The sequence below is a fragment of the Hemicordylus capensis genome, chromosome 3 (assembly GCF_027244095.1).
Source record: "Hemicordylus capensis ecotype Gifberg chromosome 3, rHemCap1.1.pri, whole genome shotgun sequence".
NCBI classification, from domain to species: Eukaryota; Metazoa; Chordata; class Lepidosauria; order Squamata; family Cordylidae; genus Hemicordylus; species Hemicordylus capensis.
In genome coordinates this window covers 33,009,396-33,030,726 of record NC_069659.1, presented here as the reverse complement: position 1 = coordinate 33,030,726, position 21,331 = coordinate 33,009,396, and the positions used below count along the sequence as shown (strand labels likewise).

The 21,331-nt window shown below is 46.0% G+C and overlaps 1 protein-coding gene across 16 annotated transcripts in view; it reads left to right on the top strand.

Moving 5' to 3' along the window:
* Nucleotides 1–2,781: 2,781 nt before the first annotated feature.
* The window catches only part of ARHGAP20 (Rho GTPase activating protein 20), a 112,203-nt gene continuing 93,653 nt past the window's right edge, over nucleotides 2,782–21,331 (top strand). For 2 of the 16 annotated variants that reach the window (XM_053305210.1, XM_053305206.1), the window contains exon 1: nucleotides 16,313–16,572. Coding sequence is in view for 8 of the 16 variants with exons in the window: in XM_053305197.1 (XP_053161172.1) it covers nucleotides 4,304–4,513; nucleotides 5,891–5,944 (264 nt within the window). In the remaining 8 variants the exon portion in view is untranslated. Of the gene's footprint in view, nucleotides 3,081–3,749; nucleotides 3,894–4,133; nucleotides 4,264–4,302; nucleotides 4,514–5,890; nucleotides 5,945–13,545; nucleotides 13,863–14,517; nucleotides 14,563–16,207; nucleotides 16,265–16,312; nucleotides 16,573–17,147; nucleotides 17,236–17,736; nucleotides 17,767–21,331 lie in introns of those variants that run through there. The other 14 variants (XM_053305197.1, XM_053305207.1, XM_053305201.1 and 11 more) reach the window with 14 other exon arrangements.

Below are 21,331 nucleotides of genomic sequence, written 5' to 3'. Positions count from 1 at the left end.
CAGCCTATCTGAAACCCCATCTTCTGGCTTCTGAAACTCTCTCTCTCTCTCCCTTCCTCCCTCCTTCCATAGCTGTTCTTCTGCACAGACCCCAGCCCAGCATGAGCCCCCCCCCCCCCCAACGCTGTGGCCGGCCCCCTGCAGTCGCAGTAGGCTTAAACCGGCCCTGATAGCTATTTAGGGGCTGTGGCTGTAGCTCATTGGTGGAGCATCTGCTTTGCCTGCAGAAGCTCTCAAATTCAATCCCTGGCCTCTCCAAGTCTGGCTCAGAGAGGCTCCTGCCTGAAACCTTGGAGAGCCGCTGCTGGTCGGCGTAGTCAATCCTGAGCTACCCGGATTAGTAGTTGGACTTGGTATGGGGAGCTTCCTATGTTCTGTCCAGGTGTTATTGACCTGGGTACCGGGGAAACAGGACCTCACTGGTATGCTCTGCCCCCAGGTTGATAGGGTCTATAGCCCCGCCCCCGCTGACCATTCATGCAGCTTTTCTGTGAATATGCTGTATGGGGGCAAACGAACATACAAAGCTGTCATAGACCGAGCGATACCATTGGTCCATCTAGCCAGTGCACGGACGGAGCCGTCCATTCTAGGAGCACCGAACTGGTTCTGTCAACCAGCATTCTGGCCGGGTCGGAGGGCAGGGGGTTTCTTTAAGGGTCAGGGGAGGCACTGCCTCTTTCCTCCCGCTGGCACTCTCACAAAAAGTGAGAGGCACGTGTGACAGCCATTTGCACGACAACACTGAATGGGACTGCAGGGAGGTATGCTGCAGCCCTGCGTGCCCACTTTTTGCAAGAGCGCCGGCGGGGGGGCGGGGGGGGGAAGCGGCAGGGCGGTGGCTGGCAGGTAGGCAGCACCTCCCCCTGCCCCTTAAAATCACCCCCCTGTCCTCCCAGGAGTGCATGGAACTGGTTCCGTGCACATCCCTAATCTTGCTCCGTATTGCCTACACAGATTGGCAGCAGCCAGGAAGCTCCTTTCTGTGATTAGGAAGGCTGCCTGTGTGGGGGACAAGGCTAGCTGGTGTGATCCTGCCCCCCCACCCCCGCTTTCTCATGTTCAGGCTGAACACCTGAATAGGGCTTAAGCCTCCTGCATTTCCCAACTATTTGACTACACCGCTGACAACTTTTTTCTTTGCAGTTTTTGATGCCACATGCTAACAAGGCTAACCCTCTGGAAGTTGGGGTTACCAACCTTCAATCTAGGATTAGTCTGAAGTCTTGCAGAATTGGCATTCGTCTCCTGGAGGCTTTTCGCACATTAGGCTTTACTGTGGGTTTACTGTGAGGCTTTGCTGCGAGTTTAGGGCATAATGGGTACTCCGACGCAAAAAGGGGATTCTTAAACCCCCGGAAACCATATCGGTTTCAATATGGAGGGAAAAACCCCGAATCGTGTGTGAAGGGCTCTCTGAAATATCTCACGGTCTTTGGGGTAAATCTGGCCTATATGTGAATGCACACCCATCCCCCAAAGTAAATTCATGGTAAAGTTGCTTTCTGAAAAAGCTCCAGGTGTCTTTTCAAAGTAATCATGGAGATGTTATTAGTTTGATCCTGTGGAAAATACTGGGGAAAATGTTGGCGAGAATAAATCTCCAAGAATAGCTTCAGTCAGAAGCCCTACTCAAACATTACAATGTGCGTACTCTCAGGTGTCTGTAAACACATACATATTATTATGTGAATGATTGTACATGCGTTTTAAAAAAGCGAACCTGGGTACTTGAGGTCCTTCAAATGCAAGGTACAGATAGGAAGTGTTCAACATAACATGTGAATAAGGGTGTGTACCGACCTGCACATGCATGCACTTTACACAGATTGCATGTAATATGTGGATTGCATGTAAGCAGATTGCATGTAATGGAGAGGAGAGCTGGTCTTGTGGTAGCAAGCAGCATGACTTGTCCCCTTAGCTAAGCAGGATCTGCCCTGGTTGCATATGAATGGGAGACTAGAAGTGTGAGCACTATAAGATGTTCCCCTCAGGGAACGGAGCTGCTCCGGGAATAGCAGAAGGTTTCAAGTTCCTTCCCTGGCTTCTCCAAGATAGGGCTGAAAGAAATTCCTGCCTGCAACCTTGGAGAAGCGGCTGCCAGTCTGTGAAGACAATACTGGTCTAGATAGACCAATGGTCTGACTCAGTATATGGCAGCTTCCTATGTTCCTATGTGAATAGCACAAGCTAGGGCTGGCAACCTTACTGGAAGAACTTGCAAGGATCTTTATAAGCCTCCTACAAAGTGGTTGGTTATCTCTCTGTCTGTATTTTAAGGGCTTGAGTTAAAAAAAAAAAAAACACACATACTGCTTTTAAAGCCAATTTACTGATGAAAACGGAAGCCGAAACATCTAACCCACATGTCTGCTGCATTATCTCCGTTGTCAATCGCCGCTGATAAATTTTAAGAGAACAAACTTTGCCCTTTTTCCATCACAAAAGCACCATGTATACAGATGATGCCATAAATAACATGATAATAAAGAAAATCCAGGACGGACGAATAAGACGCACAACCTAGCCCTCGCAGTAGACTTTTACAGCTGGGTTTGGTATGGTAGGTGAGTTGGGCTTGCAGCGCGGTGCAGACTATAACCACAGACGAAGCTGAGTGGGCGGAGCTTCTAGAAGACTGCCCTGCCGATAGGCTCAGCTACGCAGATAGCTTCTATCACTGGGCGGAGTTTCGCGGGGAAGCGGCCTGTGAGTCGCTCTTAGGGGGCGGGGCTAGTCGCGCTGCGGTCTGCCGCCTTCGGACTGCCTGTTGTAGAGCAGCTTGCGCTCGCCCGGCGTAGGCAGCCCATGCTTGGTGCGGGCAGATGCCGCAGTAGCCGTGGCAGGCTGCATTATTCTCCATGACTCGACGGTAGAGGCGTCGGGGCTGCCTTACCTTGCCCTGGATGCGGGCTGAGCCTGTGATGACTCTGGATTCGCTTCGGGCTGCTTAACAGCGGGCGAGGAAGGGGAGCTTGATGGAAGCGATGTCCCCCCAACAGGATCACGTCGGGCAGGGGCGCTCTTCTTCTCTGACTGGAGGATCCCGGCTCTCCGCAGCTTCCGACAGCAAGAAGGTGAGAGAGCTCTGTCCTTTCCCTCGCTTTCCCCTTGCACCTAAGCGCTTCTCTCTCTCCCTCTGTGCCGGCGGCTGGGCAGCCTCCCGTTCCCTGGATCCAGCAGGGAATTGCATTGCCTTCTCCATCCCCTGCTCAGCCCTTGCAGGCAGCCCCATGCTATCCATGCATATTTATCCGAGAAATAAATCGTGCGGATTTAAATAGGACTTTATCCCAGGGAAGTGTGCAGAGGATTGCAACCGAGCAGCCTTCTGCATGCAGCTTGTATACTTGGAAGTAAATCCTACTCGGTTTCAGTGGGACAGACAAGCATGCACATTGCATAGGGGCTGCTGCCTGCAGCTATACCTGGGAGGGCCAGCAATTCCTTGCCAAGCTCGACGCCTATGTCATTCGCTGTTCTTATTCTTCTCTCTCCATTCGGGAGGGGAGGGGTATTTTAGCGACTGCCGCCTCCTCGCTACGACCTTTGTCGCCTTCCTCCCCGTCGTGGTGATTTTAACCAGATTTTCAATATATAATATTGCGGCAAAATGAAAGCAAGCAAACCAGCCAGCCAGGGCTTCCCTGAAGGCTGCAATCCTAGGAGTAAGCCCTCCTGAACGCGGCGGCGAGCCTTACCTCCCAGTAATCGTGCATATTTAGGATCGGGCTGCATCAAGCCTCCGAAGAAAGTGTCTTGGCTTGCGTGGCGCCCCCACTTTGCCCTCGGATGCGCGTGCCTTTGGGGCCGTGAGCAGCTCGCACCCGCTGACGGCCGCAGATCTCTCTCCGTCGGGCGTCTGTTCCAGTACATCAAGTTCTGCAAAGGTACCAAGGAGACCTCGGCAGGCAGTGGCGGGGGCGGGATGCGTGACTTCCCCACCTCCTCCGCATGCGTGCTTCAGCCCCTCTGCCCCGGGCTCGCACGCCTACGGTGTCTTCTCGCTTGAGGACGGCTGTGATTGCAGCGTGGTGGCTGCTGCTCGCAGCCCGTCCTCGCCCCGCAGAAAGAGCCGCGGCGGCGGGGTGGCCCCTGTCATCAGCGGCTTCTTCCTCGACAGGTTGCTGGCTGACCGGGGCAGTTCTTAGGGCTGTGTGTGGATTGAACATGGCATCGCTAGGAGGGCCGCGTGATCGGGCCGGGGTCTGGCATTTGGCATAGCCGGCTGTGCGGCGGGAATCCCCCGAGAGCTCGCTGGTGTGTGTGTGTGGTGTGTGTGTGTGTTTGTCCCGGTGAAATGCGGAACGCGGCTTCTCGACGGAAATGGACCCAAACGGGAGAGAGGGCAGGCAGGCTCCGTCCCCGCTTCAGTTGGGACCATATTCCTACAGGGAAATCATTTCTGTCTGTGCCTGTGATTCTTAGCGTTTTGATGCAGGGCGCTCTGGGCATTTATAAAAAGGGCTGGCGTTTGCAGTCTCTGCAATGTGTACAACAACCGTGTAAGGTAGGCTGGTGTGTTCCTTGTATTGCATATGGGGATGGAGGATGCTCGGACTGAGAGAGAGTGTCTGGCGGGCCTGAAGACTCTTCCTGAGTTTGTGGTTGAGGAGATGCTTGGATTGGAGAGAGGGGGCTGGGTTTGCCCTTGCTTTTGACCACCCTGCTCCACCACAACTGAAGTGCAGACTGACTCATGTGGTGACTGAATGTGCAGCTGTGGTGTTGCAGTACCTGCTCTGTGCACATGCACTGGGGAATGTTTGCCAGATGGAAATTCCCAGTGCATATACAGGTAACAAATATGTGTGTGACTATAGCGCTATTCAGACATTATGTTCAACAGTCGTACAATGAATATGCAGTGTACTCAGGTACAGAGTTTATACAGGTGTAGCTGTTCACACATTATGCTGAACACAAGTACAGCGGTGCAGTTCCTATCTGTACCATGCATCTGAGGGACCTTACCGAGGTTCCAAAGAGTCGACACTGACTTGGCAGCACAGAATCAATCAATCACCGAGGTTCACTTTTTAAATTAACTTAGGCACGGTCATTCACACAAATATGTGCACAGAGTGTACACTCCAGTGGTGGGCGATGAGGGTGGTGAGAGATACTTTCAAAAGTCTTAGCGGGCGATACCACCAGCACCTGGACATGGGGGGAGGGGCAGCGGGTGCCCCACCCAGCATCCGGCATGGTGGTCGACCCGCCTGCAGCACTCACCTGGCTGCTGTGCATGTGCGGTGGCCATTTGCATGGCCAGCATGGCATTGCTGACCTTACATGTGCCCCCAAACCCAGGTTCCTTTAGCACATGTAGGCAGGCGATTCGGATTATCACCCCCTCACACAAGTAAAGTATGTCTCGACAACACAACAGGACCTCCTTTAGTGATGTCGGGATAGGCATGTTCCAGCGTGGTGTAGTGGTTAGAGTGCTGGACTAGGACCGGGAAGACCTGAGTTCAAATCCCCATTCAGCCATGATACTAGCTGGGTGACTCTGGGCCAGTCACTTCTCTCTCAACCTAACCTACTTCACAGGATTGTTGTGAGGAGAAACTCAAGTATGTAGTACTCCGCTCTGGGCTCCTTGGAGGAAGAGCGGGATATAAATGTAAAATGATGATGATGATGATGATGTTGATGTTCTCTGCGTTTCCCTGCCTTCTGTGTATTGTGCTGGCTGGTCATTGTGTGAACTGGCCCAGTGTCTGAATAGAGCTATTGTCACATGACAGGCTGCACACAGGACTAGTGCAATTCCCAGCACAGAAGTGACTGCTGTGTAAGCCATTTTCCGCTTGTATGAAGCTGCTTTCAGAGAACAGTCACATCCCCTGGCACGAGATCTTATGGTGTTCCTCATTTGTAGGGAATGGACAGAAGGAGAAGCATTACACAGTTCCTGTTTCTGCCCCCAAATAAGGTGTGTTCTAGACTTTCCCTTGCCTTATCTGAATTTTCCTTAGATAGCAGGAAATGCTAAATCTTGCGTATAATTTTATCTCTGTTTGCATTTGTGTTTTGTTAAGCTGCATAGATTAGGTCTTGACAAATCCCAGGTGCTAGGGAGCCGTGGTGCTTACAAATGTAACTGTGTTGCCTAGGCTAGGATATTAAAAGGTGGAAATATTTAATAAAAACTTCATTTGTCCCATTCTAAGTATGTTACTTGTAAGAGCATAAAGAGAAGCCCCACTTACCCTCCCTTTCCCTCAACACAGTTACATTTGTCCACAGAGGAGAGCTGGTCTAGTGGTAGCAAGCATGACTTGTCCCCTTAGCTAAGCAGGATCCACCCTGGTTGCATTTGAATGGGAGACTAGAATAACTATAATGCTCCTGAGCCCATGGCTGATTAGGAACTTGAACCTGAGTTTCCCTCATCTAGACCTGACACTCTTTTACACCACACCATTAATCCAGCACTAGGCTCTGGGACTAGAACAAATGGCTTGAGGATCATGGATCAATTGTGGCTGAGGACGATGGGAACTGTAGCACAACAGTGTCTGGGAACCCAAGCCTGAGAACCCCTACATTACAGCTAAATGAAACTGCCAGCATACCTTGTAATATCACCTGCTGGGGGCACAAACTAGGGAGGGAGGGGGCAGCTATTGCCTTCATGCTTACTAGTGGACTTCCCAGAAGCATCCAGCTGACCACTGCTGGAAACAAGATGCTGGGCTAGAAAGATCTTTAGTTTGATCCAGTAAGTCTCTTAGGCTGCTATGACTTCAAAATTTTGTGTACTTCATTACTATTCTAAGGGTATTTTCAAAAAATTATTGAAGAAAAAAAGGCACAGTATCTATGCCAGGTCTTGACAAATTTTACCTGTATTCAGGAGCCAGTCCAAACATTTAGAAGCCAAAAAAAGGACAGTTGATAAAATTACCAGACACAGTGATGGACACAGGAACATAGGAAGCTGCCATATACTGAGTCAGACCCTTGGTCTATCTAGCTCAGTATTGTCTTCACAGACTGGCAGTGGCTTCTCCAAGGTTTCAGGCAGGAAAATCTCCCAACCCTATCTTGGAGATGCCAGGGAGGGAACTTGGAACCTCCTACTCTTCCCAGAGTGACTCCATCCCCTAAGGGGAATATCTTCCAGTGCTCCTGGGCTGCGCTGCGAATGCAGCACCAGCCTTTGTTTAACTGCCAAACTTCAGCAGTTAAGCTGCTTCTCCCGAACGGAGCCTCAATGCCTCAAGGCTCCGTTCGGGAGCCAGACCACGCCCCCGCGTCTGATGTCAGATGTGGGGGCGTGGCTATCCCCTGTGTCTGGCATCAGATGCAGGGGGCGGGGCTGTCAGGGCACCCGCCGCAGCCGCACCCGGGCCGCCAGCGGGGTAGCTACGCCCCTGCTGTAATGACTTGTAGCTGTTGATAAATGTATCCTGTCTGAATTTTATAGCTGGCCCCTGTGTCCAATGTGTGACATTGATGTGAACCGCCCTGAGCCATTTTTGGAAGGTCAGTATATAAATCAATCAGATAAATAAATAAATAAATAAAAAGATGGAAGTTTCCCTGGAAATTGCATCCTTTGTCTCAGAAGCCCACATGTATATGGGAACTGATTGTGATGCCTCTCTAAGGAAAGAGAGTCTCATGCTCAGAGGCACTTGCTTCTTTATTACTTTTAAAAACTACTCTTATATTGCACATGTTATAGCCCTGCCATTGAAAACAGATTTTGAGATGAAGGCCTGCTTGAAAGTGACATTTCCATTTACAGTATTTTGTCCCTCACAATGCCCTAGCTGCTGTCGGCATTTCTAGGGAATTCATTCACAAATTAGTTGCTAAATGTCACTTGTGCAATTTGTTTTGCAACTGGAGTTTTGCCTAGGGTTATGCTAGATAGCATTTCCTTTATTGTCAGTCTTGTGAGTCCATCATAGTTTTTATGGCAGAGTAACCTTTTACAACAGTAAGCATGCAGGAGATGATTCCGCCTTTAGTTAGTTCTTTCTTCAGGATCAGCGAGCCACAGACTACTTGTTCCAGAAAACTGCCACTGAAATTCAGAGCCAAGTGCTGGATTAATGGAATTATGTGATGTTTTCAGACTTTGCAGAGCTGCATAACTTCTGCCCCCCAGCTGTTTTTTTGACTGCAACTCCCATCATCCCCAGCCACAGTGGCCAATAGTCTGGGATGAAGGGAGTTGTAGTCCAACATCTGCAAGAGGGCCAAAGTTGTGCAACCCGGGGTTAGCATGTTAGGTTTGCATGTGGGGAAACTCAGGTTCGTCCCTGCTCAGTCTTGGGGCTGAGTAGAAGATCTTGGGAAAGTTTCAACCTAATCTGCCTTGCAGTGTTAGGAGGATAAAATGAGGTGAGCTGAGAATATGGAGGAAGGATGGGATAAATAAAATGTAATGAGCTGTATGCTTGGTTGCATAGGCTATACAGCACTCTTAAATCATGTGAAGCCTCTGTCGGGGCATCATTACTGTCTGGTTGATTCCTAGTGTGGAAACTGCCTTATCCACTGTAGTATGATTTTTTTCTGCATCTTGAATAGTGTGTGTGTGTGTGCACGTGCGCATGCTCACTTATGTGTGGGCTTGCCTCTGTGTGAAACCTGGCAGAGGAGAAAGTGTTATTTATGAATCAGAGATGTGTTGGGGCCCCAGAATACAGTCCAGCCTTCAGTCTTCTCCCACCCCACACTTAAAAAAAAACCAAAAAAAAACAGTTCCTGCAAAAGACTATTCCAGAATAAATATTGCAAAGACTAAAGGGAACCACGCTGGGAAGGAAATCTCCTATTTGCAGGGTTTGCATTAAAATGTCATTAAATCCCTGCAAGCTCATTCTCCTGAGAGAATTACTGCAGCAGGCTGCCAAAATTGCTTATTGGGATTTTAATGCCTGCCTGGGTTATTATAGTGCACTTCATAAATATTTCCAGTCCTGATCACATTGGGGGAGAGGGAGCGAGAAATGGCAACTTCATATAGGTAATTTTTTCTCTTGCGTCTCAGCCTTCAAGTGCAGTGTGAGGCTTGTACTGTTCAACATTTTATTTCCCCCATTGTGTTGGCCCATGAAAGTCAAAGATTTTGAGCATCTGAAATCCTGTGCACTTCTGTAATCCATCTAACTGCTGATGCCAATAGGAAATCTTGAATTAGCTTATACAAATCAAGATTCTAAGGAAGAATTCTAAAATTGTCGATGCAGTGGCATACCTCCACTGTATAGATCTCTGTGCCAGTCTTTGAGGTATCATCATCATAGTGAACGTTTCCATATAAGCATGCAATAATTATAAAAACAAGCTCACACAGTGTCTTGCAGTGTTAGTTAGATGTCTTTTAGGGTGCCTTTGCTCAGGCTTGTAAATAGCCATATACCTGGTTGCCTGTGGAGAAGGAGAAGTGCCTCCAGGCAGGAAAGATGTTGGTAAAAATGGAAGAGAGTTGGTTCTGCTTTCATGCTTCTGCAAATGCAAAGCATGTCAATAAACAGCTCTGGGTTGAATGAATCCAAAGAAAGTTAGTCACGACTAAGCACCATCTTAACAACCAAGAATCCTTATAACATGTTCAGAACAACCAACAGTGAGTTCAGTAAAAACTGAAAAGTCTCTGTTATCCTTTTCTCTCCTATCTTAGTCAGAATAAGGTGTGAGGGGGAAAGATAACAGAGAGAGGCTTTTCAGTTTTTACCGTCTTGGAATCCTCTTCTCTGACTCATCTCACCACCATTCGCAAAAGCATTGTGTATGCACGCACTTACTTGGGAGGAAACTCCACTGAATTCAGTGGGACTTTATTCTGTGCAGACATCCATAGGACCAGACTGCATGACTTCCCATATCAAATTACGCGGCGTTCATAGAACTGTTAGATGATCCTTTTTGGGATTCAGCCTTTACAGAAAGGAATAAATTACGACCATAGTGGGATGAACAGGTTAAGGCACTAGCTCTATTCAAACATTATACCGTATATGTGTACAGGTGTCTGCACACACCTACATGCTTTTGTGTGAATGATTCTGCATGCATTCATATTAAAAAAATGAACCTGGGTACTGGCCTCAAATTCAGGTTACAGATAGGAAGTGTTCTCTTGTGTGTATGTACCATTCACACAGTGCATACACTGTGTGCATACATAATATACACTACGTACACAGTGCATACTGTATGAACATAGTGTATGAATAACTGTGTGTGCATAGACTGTGCACAGATTGTATGTTCCTTGAACATAATGTTTGGAAAGGGCTACTGTCTGCTAGATATGCAACCTACTGAATACTAGGATAGTCCCTCCTCCAATACTCGAACCCTCTAAGGAGGTTTGCAACCTTAAACCTGCAGTCTCTCTGACTGATGGGGAAGTAAAGCTGTTGGCTAGTGTCAGAACTTGTCAGAGTTGTGACACCAAAACAGCTCAGGCTTACTCACCCTACTTTGGAAATATTTAGCAGTTGTTTAAAATTGTCCTTCCTTCAAAAGCATGTGTGTTTCTTTCCTTTCCTTCATCTTGGAGGCAAATTCTGTGGAATTAGATCATGTGGGAATGAACCTCTCTGATCTTGGTTAGCTGAGCAAGTTAAGGATAGGAGTCTTCCTGTTCCCTCGTGCCAAGGATTGATTATGCTTTTTATCCTGCAAAATGTCTTGTTGCAGGTCTGAGGAATTGCTGGCCTTAAGAGGAGGGTGGCAGGTAGATGCACCAGTAGAAACAACAGCTCTTGGGAAATACATAGGATGATTTCAGATAATTTTTATTTTATTTATTTATTTTTACATTTATCTCCTTCTTTTCTTCCAAGGAGCCTAGAGCGGTATACATGGTTGTGTTTAACCTCACAACAACCCTGTGAGGTAGGTTAGACTGAGAGATAAGTGATTGGCCCAGAATCACCCAGTGAGTTGCATGGATGAATGGGGATTTGAACTTGGGCCTCCCTGGTCCTAGTCCAACACTCTAACCACTGCACCATGGAGTGGTGGCTACTTGCAAGCTGCCCACCATTTAGCAGCTGCTGCATTCATGTGCAAAGATGATAATTTATAGTGAATGGTTATGCAGTGAATCCAACCTTATCACATTCTTGGTGGTTTGCAGTGTTATGGTAAGATCAGCTTCACTGTGTGTCCAAACTGCCTGAATGCAAAGATAACTGGCTGCCCACATGGATGCAGCTACCATATGGTGAGAATGAGATTATAAGCAGTCTCCATGCAGTGCTGTGTCATCTTGAATCACTCCTAAGACCCATATTTTGTGGGGAAAGTCTCTTAAAAAAACCAACCTTTTCCTCGTGAGAGATTTCTGCCTGAGATCACATTGCACAGGTTGCACAGCTATGTATTAATATGCTCTGCTTTGGTCTTCAGTGGATTGTACTCATAGCACTGAGCATCTCTGGCAAAGGACTTGCAGCCTAAATATTAAGTACACCTAAGTGCCTTGGACTAAATGAGTTAGGGATGTGCTTGAAATGCGATTTGGCACTAAATGAATTAGGGATGTGCTTGGAACGTGATTCAGCATCCGAATCGCAGGCACATTCCTTTAAAACTGAGGACTTACACAGTCCCCTTAACACAGAGGAGAGAAGGCGCATACCTGCTCCTCCTCAGTCCACCGCCACTTTCGTAATGGCGGCTCTCCCCCCAGCTATGACTGCATGACAGCTGGGCGTCTCCTTGCTGCCCTTTGCGCAATACCGGCATGCACATATATTTTCAGCTCTACAAAAGGCTTCTAATCATCTGATGCCGAGTGCTTAAAAATTTACTGCTGGTTTTTTTGGAGTTTGAAATATTTTTCTTGTAATGGTGTTGGATGTGAACACATGTGAGGTCAGGTCTAAAGACTGGGGTCCTTCTTGCTCAATGCTATGATGGCAATTTAAACACTGTCCTATTTTGTAATAATTAACATCCATGCAACCAGCCTCCTGTGTGTACTCTGTTGTGCAAAAAAAAGCATACAAATTTTGAGGGATAAACATACTGTGGGAAACCCCATTATATAATGGGTTTGCACTGAATAGGAATGGGTGAGAAAAAGAAGTGGGTGGTCTGGGTTATGCAGGGTGGAGTGAGAAAATGTGTTTCGTTCAGTTTCTTTCTCCCACATTACACTGGGAGACCTGTGATTGATCTCCTGAACTTTTTTTATTGGATCAGATTCTCTTGATATAAGTAGAGCTGAAAAAGCATACATATATGGTCATCTTGGCAGCTTAATGTGTTTCTAGGGGCCCAGTATTTTCAGCCTAATTCATGACTGTCTCCTCAGAATCTGAAGGAGAAAAATATATTCATATCCTATCATGGGTCTGAGACTAAAGTTTTGTATTTAATGTAAATTTTAGTCATTTCAGGGAGATAGTGACTTAATTGCAAATAATTTAGCACTGTAATCACACACAAAATGTTATATTGACCAGCAGGATGTTATCAACTTGTTGCAAACTGAGGACTCTACTACATGCTATATTGAGCAAAACTATAAATATTAACCTCTTAAGGCTATGGTACATGGGGCTTTTTGTACAGTTTTTATGACTCAGCTGGAGTCCTTAAGAGCCCACCCTAAGAGGCCCGCGAAATCTCAACTGTATAAAGTTTTTGGCAGCACTTCCAAAGCATTTGGTAGCTGTGTCACAGGCAGAAATTGAACAGGTGACGCTTCCTAAAAGTACAGAATCTAAGCTGCATCTGTTGAATTTCTGCTGGTCTGGTGTCAGAGATGCAGAAGCTGTGCCAGAAAACAAAGGTGATGACTTTGCACCTGTTCGTGAACATTGCTCCCAGAATGACAGGCTGTTCTTGCTCATAGAAAAATGATCTATGTGAATTAATTCATGAACCAGAGGACTGTTTGTTAAGTAGACTGTTGCCACCAGGACACCTGTTATTGAGTACATAACATACTGTGATAGGCACATGTTGGCCTTTTGTATTCTGAATTGTTTGTTATCAGAGATGGTGTGAACTGTTTTGGTTTTTCCAGGTCTTTTGTCTGTTCTGGCATTGCATAGCTCACGAGTGGGGTAATTTATACAACCCTATTCTATACCTGGAAATAAGGCCTACCGTGGGGACTTGCTCCCAAGTCTTCACAGAATCACAGCCTTTCTTGGCGTTTGTCATTTCCTCTCTTTTATTTATTTATTTATTTATTACACTTACCGTATTTTATGGACTATAAGACGCTACGGACTATAAGACGCACCTTAATTTTAATCCAGTTTTTCAGAGTTTTAACACATTAAACTGTCAAGTCCTCTTTCAATTGCTCCTACTCCACTCCTTGTTTTCTCTTCAACCTCGCTTCTGACCCTATTAAAAAAAAAACACCCCTCTTTCGTTTTTGAGCTTTCCTTCTCCTCTCGCCTCCATTTCCCCTCCAAGCCCTCCCACCGCACCCCACTCTGTCCTTTCCCTCCTTCTGCCATGGAGCAGAGCAGAGTGCCTTGTTTGCAGGGCCTTAGGCCCAGTACGGAGAAAGCGAGGGTGCAAACAGCGAAAGCGGACTGCTCCGCTGTGAGCGCGGTCGCCGCCAAGCATGCCTCAGCCACGCCCAGGACCACCATGTCCCCACCGGGCGAAGGGCCATCCACGGCGACGCTCCCCACTGCGGGAGTGGGTGCCTCGAAGAATGGCCGCCGCGGTACGTGCGGGCGTGCACAGTGATGGCCGCCATTTTGACTCGGCCTTTGAGGCCGACGCGGACCAGGCGAGGGCCCAGCGGCAGCGCAGGAGGGCCCAGGTGCTGGAAGCTTTTGCGGCGGCACGATCCTCGGAGGCCACCGGCTCGGCGGGGGAGGAGAAGTCCACGGCCCAAGCGGCGGAGGGTGAGCTGGAGCGGAAGTCCCCAGGCGGCACGGGGTTAATAGAGGATCGCCCCCAACCCCGTCCTTTAGCATCGCTACAGGCTTTGCCGGGGGATAGCCCCCCCCCAAACCTGTTGGGCAGGCTTACGAGTATAAGACGCACCTGAATTTTGGCGGATATTTTTCGAGGAAAAAAGTGCGTCTTATAGTCCATAAAATATGGTATATCCTGCTCTTTTTCTGAGGAGCTAGCAGTGTACATGGTTATTTTTATCCTCACAACAACCCTGTGAGGTAGGTTAAGCTGAGAGATACATGACTGGCCCAGAGTCACCCAGTAAGTTTCATGGTTGAATGGGGATTCGAACTCAGGTTTTCCCGGTCCTAGTCCAACACTCTAACCACTACTCTATGCTGGTTCTTGTTTGCACACATTCACACTCCTGGTTGGAAAGTAGGAGGAAGAACCCTCTAACCTTCTAAATTAAAATATTCTGTATTGATCTAAAAGGTTAGAGGATCCGCATCCCCACCACTTCAATCAGGAGAGAGAGTGAATGAGTGTGCAAGTAAGAATGGGCAAGTTGCATGTCAAGAAAGGCTGTGATTCTGTGAACACTTAGGAGCAAGTCCCATAGTAGGCCTTACTTCCAGGTAAACCTGTGTAGAATACAGTTGTGTGAAACTGAAGATGGTTCCACTGAGAATTAGCAACAAACAAGTAGGTTTGTGAGACAAATTTTGGACAGATTCACTTCACATATTTTATTTAACCTGTTCTGTTACCTGATCTTTACTAGCACACTTGCCATTCTGATGTTATGTTTTTCTCTGATAAAAGGAGTAACTCTGGCTGAAAGAACTTTGATATAAGGCAGTCATGTTGTGGGAAAGGGTTGTTTTTGCTCATAGGGCAGTAAAAGCCTGGGAGTTCTCCACACAGCAGGCTTTACCGTGAGTTTTCTGGAAGGCTTTACTGCTAACTGAAAGTTATCCCGATGCAAAAAGTGGTTATTTTAATCCCAGATATGAATCGGGCTGCACTCTAATGCTCAATGAAAAACCTGAATTGTGTGTGACGTGCTCCCTGATAGCTTGCGGGGACTTTGGGGTAAATGTGCCCAATATATGAAAGCACACCCTCTTTTCCTGAGGAGATGCGAGATAAAGGGCTTTTCCCTGTGTTAAAAGCTTCCTGGATTACCATGGTAAAAACTGAAAGCAGTAATTGATCATGATGCTCTTTATGGACTCAAAATGGTGTTTGTGTAGGCGTCTGTCTCTCTGTGGTGAAAACCTGGTATACTTTGCATTGGAAGTTAGAATAGAAAACAAGTTCAGTGTTGGCAGAGGCGTATCTAGGGAAAATAGCACCTAGGGCAAGCACTGAAATTGCGCCCCTTGTCCAAACATCTGACACCCATCTTTCAGATAACTTTACTATAATATCAGCTGAAAAATATAAGTCAAGCGCTCATTCAAAAACTATTTATCAGTAGACGTAGCCAGACCAAAAAATGCTGGAAAACTACAAATTTCAGTATGCTGGGGCTCATGAAATACCCAAATACTATGTGGAGGTGTACTTGGAAAACTAAACAGAAGCGCCTGTCTAATTCTCTACTATGCATCTACTAGTATCACTATTACATAAGTTTTAAAAATAAATGGAGAATTTGCCTTTTCCCAGATACTTTGAAAATAATTAAAGGATATGCAGAGTAAACTGTGTCACTGCTTGGAATATATTCTAGTATTTCAGGAAGACAGTTAAAATGAGAGAAAGAGAGCAAGAAACTCCCAGTGGGGCTTAATACTAAGGATTTCACACTGATTCAAAGACAAACTCACCATTAATAACCATATTTTTAAGACACCACATTTAACTCAGTTATCATAAGAAGCAAAGTAAGAGCAAATGAATACAATCGTAGCTCATAAGCTTCAGCTCAGTATTCACAAGCCCTGATTCTCTGTACATAGTGCCAAACTGAATATGTGTACAGTGACTTATATTATATTAAATTATTATTTTTTACCTGTAGCCCCTTTGGGGTGCTTCCTATAGGCTGTGGGGGGGGGGTTCCTGCAAAGGTTACCCCTCCCACTGCTGGCCTCTAGGGCCTCGCAGAGACCATTTGAGCATGTGCAGTGGCCATTTTTTTAAAATAATTGTGGTTTTTTTAATGGCCGCTGAAAACAAAATGGCCGCCACACATGCTCAAATGGCCTCTGCGAGGCCTGGCATGGCCTAGGGCCTCACAGAGGCCATTTGAGCATGTGCAGTGGCCTTTTTTTTTTTTTTTTAAATTAATTTTAAGAATTTGCGCCCCCCTTCAAGTGGCACCCAGGGCACGTGCCCTGCCTGCCCTACCCTAGATATGCCCCTGAGTGTTGGAAGTGCCAATAAGGACAGTGATGGTGTATGAATCTAGCAGTTATCTTTCTCTCTGTGGTTCTTTCTTTGTGTGATGGGAAGTCCTTGGTACCATAGAGTTGCTGTTGATATGTCTGACTCATCTAGCCAGTCATTGTTCTGTTTCTGATCATGACCATTTTGAAGAAGGATGTAGCAGTTAAATGATAGGCACTTATTTTGTGGAATGAAACTGTTTTTGTGTGATATTGTGTGAGAAAGCAAGATTGGGGTGAACAATATATTGTAAAGTGTGGTAGCTACTCAGGAATATCATACCTGCAAACATGACCCCGTTTTCCCATCCACCTGAAGGTGAATGTTGGCAGATATGGAATATTTAAGGCATATACTTATATACCACGTATATACCAATACTGAAAAATTGGGAGCAATCATCCTGATGTGTATGTTCTGAACATAATTTAGCCCCATGGCTTCAAACAGGGAGGTGCCCTCTTTTCGGGTTGTGTACATATGTTGAATACTGTGTGGGAGGAGGCAATGGTAAACCCCTCCTGTATTCTACAAAAGAAAACCACAGGGCTCTGTGGGCGCCAGGAGTTGAAATTGACAGCACACTTTACCTTTATATATGTTGAAACATAATTTTGGAGATGGGGAGGGGAGATGGTGAACTGTCACAGTATAAATGAACAACAAAAACCTTTGCTCCAGTTCACTAGTTTCAAACCCTTGTCAACTTGTTATATAGCGTATTGTTAATATGGTAGTTGAAGAAAAGGGAAAGTGGAATGGCAGTTGGGCAGGTGACGGAAATAGGGGGTGCTGACTCGATTGAAGCTACACCACTGTGATGTAGTGGTTAGTGTCAGAGACTAGGCCTTGGAAGGCCTGGGTTCAAATCCCACTCAGCTATGTAACTCACTGGGTGACTCTTAGCCAGGCTCCCTTTCAGCCCACCCAAGCTACTGTAGTGATAGTTTATAACTATGTCAGAAGATGTCCCCTTATAAGGTCTGTGCTTTCTTAGAGAACGGGCCTGCCAGCTAGGTGAAAGGTTTTGGCCTAGTAGTGTGTTCCCATGGCTGTTTGGACCTGTAACCAATAAAGTTGCCTTCTATGCCACACCTCATTCTTTCGTATTGATGGACCCAAGATCATTACATCTACCTCTCAGGGTTTTGTGAGGATAAAGTGGGTGGAATCGTGTACACCACTCTGAGTTCCTTGAGAGCAGGGTGGATAAAAATGTAATAGGTATTCCTGGAGGTTTTCCCCAGCTATCTTTCCTAATATTTTTAACAATATCAAGCCATTAAAATCTCCAGGATTGCTTTTAGTAGTCACTTGGAGACTGATGCCAATTCTAGAAGGCTAGAAATCCTAGCGAGGAAGGAGTCTTAGTTAGCTAGACAAACACTAGTCTGTGGTACATCTCTTGATGGCTGATAAGGAGTGTGTGCGTGTATGTGTGGGGAAGAGAGAGAGCAAATGCTGGAGAGTGGTATGTGGAGGGAGTTTCCCTTTCACATGAAAAGAATAAAGGTATATCTGTGCTACTAATTTATACTGGCTGACATCCTGACAAGGCATACATGTGAGGAGCAGTGTTCCCTCTAACAGGGATTCCCAGATGTTGTTGACACCAGCGTGGTGTAGTGGTTAGAGTGCTGGACTAGAACCGGGGAGACCCGAGTTCAAATCCCCATTCAGCCCTGATACTTGCTGGGTGACTCTGGGCCAGTCACTTCTCTCTCAGCCTAACCTGCTTCACAGGGTTGTTGTGAGGAGAAACTTAAGATTCGGGATATAAAATGTAAACAACAACAACAACCAGAATCCCCAAGCAAAAGCCATTGCAGCTGGGGATTCTGGGAGTTGTAGTCAACAACATCTGGGAATTCCTGTTAGAGGGGAACACTGGTAAGGAGTCTCTGTAAAGATGTTCTGGGAGCCCACGTACAACTACCCAGACTTCCTACGTCCATGCTGACCATCAACAGTGTGTTTCTCATCTTACAGAACTCCTCCAGAGCATGAGCAGCACTCAGATGTCTTAACCCTCTGGAGCAACAGCACATGCGTAAGAGATCTGGGGGAGTTGCACATGGCTTCTGGCGTGCCCCTGCAGAGACTCATTACATGCCCACTTCATTAGGATGCCAGCCATTGGTTTTTGAGACAGATTGTTGAAATCCACACAGAACTCTGGAAAGTAAAAATACAGCTTTTCTCTTACTTGCTTCTCTCTAGGCCTCTTCAATGAATTAACTGCTAGACTCAAGGTTCTTTGAAGGAGGTAGCAAAAAGTGAATTTGGGCCGGAGCACAGAAATGCCTTTAAAACACAATGAGGCTCTACACGTGATCTGTGTGTAGAGCCTAACTGGGCTCTGTGGGGAGAGCAGGCTTAGCCCGCTCTCCCCACAGACGAGCAAGGAGCTCACCCTGGGTGGCCGGATCGGCTGCCCACACAGTTACCGGACCCGTCACAAAACCAGTAGGGGCGGCAGGGATCGGGGGCTGCCTGGCCCCCAGAAGTCCCAGGACGCCCCGTGCAAGTGCGTGGGGCATTCTGGGGGGACCCCTGACACTGGAGGGCTTGCTGCAGCCTCCTGGTCGGGGGTCTCCTCCCAAGTTGCCACAGTGCGGAGTCATGCCATGGCAATTCATGATCAGAAGAACGGGGTTAATGGAGCGCTCACTCTGCTAACTTCATTTAAGAGGAGGGTATTCTGAGAGGTTTGCTGCCGAGAGCCTCGCCTATCCCATTGCATCACACGACCAGGAGAAATTGGGCTAGGCTCCCTTAGCCCAGTTTCTCCTGGGAATAGTCTCCTTATTAAAAAGGAGGGATAGTGCAAGCGTTGTGATGCTTGTTTTCTAGATCAGTAGTATTTTGAGTCAGGTTTGTTTTTAGTTTCCCGGCCTAATCAGCATAGATATACCCTGGTGTCCTGCATTTGAATAGCTACTGCCTTATCCTAACTAAGATATCCAAATTTTGTGTGTGTACACAAAGAAAAGGTGTAACATTTTTGGCCTTTTGAGACTGCTTTTTGGTTTCAGTGTTTCCCCAAAACTGGAGAAAATTTTATTTTTCCCACAGCAAAAAAAAAAAAAAAAAAAGTGAACACTGTTCATACCTGTGTGAACTTTTCAAGTTTGTAGTCAAAAATTGTAGGTCTTTCAGGTAGTGTCTCTTTGGCATTTCCTTAAGTAGAGTCTCTTTGGCATTTCCAAACAGAGCGTAAAACAAAATTGACTTCTAACAGTTTGATTATGGCATCTAGTTTTTAAAAATATTTTCTAAGTTCTTTACAGGGTTTTTAGGAGTTAAAATATTTTTCTAGCCCTGTTCTGAGGCATACATCAGTAAAGATTGTTCTATTGGTTCCTAGGATGCAGTGTAACTGAGGCTGTATCTTCATTCTATTTTGGGTTCAGTCCAGCACAGTTGCACATACTTAATCTTATTGACTTCAACGTAACAATGCTTGGGATTGCACCTGCAGCTTGTGTTGTAATCTGCTCTGAGTGTCAGAGAATGGGCATAGTAAACATCTAAAATAAATAGAGTACTGCACCACATACCACAAGAATGAAAACATCCATGATTGTCTGAATTGATGCTTTTAAAGAACCTATTTCACATATATGCTAAACAGTACTCAAGCTGCTATTTTAAACTGCTTTATTTGGAAGTGCCATTGAAATATCTCTGGTAATTTTATTGTTCTAGCTGTAGGCCTTTACGAGTTCACCCAACAGCTATGTTCAGGTTAACACAATAGACAGTATTGAAACAGGCATTAATCTGCCAATAAAAACATTATCAAAAGCAGAGAGCTTATGCTCAGGCTGCCTTAGCGCAGCCCTTAACATTAGAAGTTATTTACTTTGTTCTTCTGTGCATCCATTGTAAAAAGTACTAGTCTGCTGGTCACAAACCTATTTCTGCTCCTCAGTAAATATTTGATTTTATGCCCTGTGTTCCATGATGATATTTTGTTTAAGATTAGCCTATATAAGGAACATTCTAGTAAGTAATGAGGTTATCCACAGGTAACCTGTGGCTTACATGATGTAACTTTGGGACATGGATAGCCCTATATAATAACTTATGAGTACTAATGAATTCCATGGGGTCTACCCAGCAATCTGGACTGTGGATAGCCAACCTTTGGGCCGCGAAGCAATTTCTCAGGCCCATGGTTGCCCAGCCAAATTTCAAGAAATTTTGGAAATTTTGCCCATATCTTATTTCATTTATGAGGAAATGAGAAACTTTGCTTGCTTAGGGTTTGTTGGACAAGCTATGATGGGTCAGATTGTGCAGCAAAACGCCTTCTTGGCCCCTGTGTACCTATCTAGGAAACAGAAAAGTTGGCCATCCCATTTTGAGTGATTGAATTTGAGTAATCCAGGCATTTTGTGAGTGTATGTTAATGTGGGAGAACCTATTCCTCCTTAGGGCAAGAGAGATGTATTTTTAAAACTGTAAAATTCCTTCCATAACTACTACAACAACAAATATTATATACCGCTCTTCAACAAAATTCTTAAAGTGATTTACATAGAAAAATAAATACATAAATAAGATGGTCCCCTGTCCCCAAAGGGCTCACAATCTAAAAAGAATCATAAGGTAGACACCAGCAACAGCCACTGGAGGGGGGCTTTGCTGGTGTTGGATAGGGCCAGTTGCTCTCCCCCTGCTAAATATAAGATAATCACAACTTTTGATGATGTCTCTTTGCTCAGTCTTTATGTTTTTATATGTTTATTTGACATTAACCAATCCCAAATTCACTTTGAAATGAACTGTAGGCGAAAATCCAGTGACACCTCTATTTTAATTTCAGTTGTGTGATCTCAGTGCCTGTGGGTGGGAGTTCTCGCGAAAAAGCAGTATCTGAGAGAGCAAATCACTCATATAGAGCCTTCCTTCATGTTATGAGTGCTTTTGAGTGGGGTTTCTTCAGCATCGGAACTTGGCTCGGGTTGTGTTGGCTCACCACACTGAGCCATATCCCCAGTAGCAGTTTGGAACTAGCTTAGGACTGTCTGAGCCATGTTGGTTTTGAAATCCCACTGGGAAAGCCCTGAAG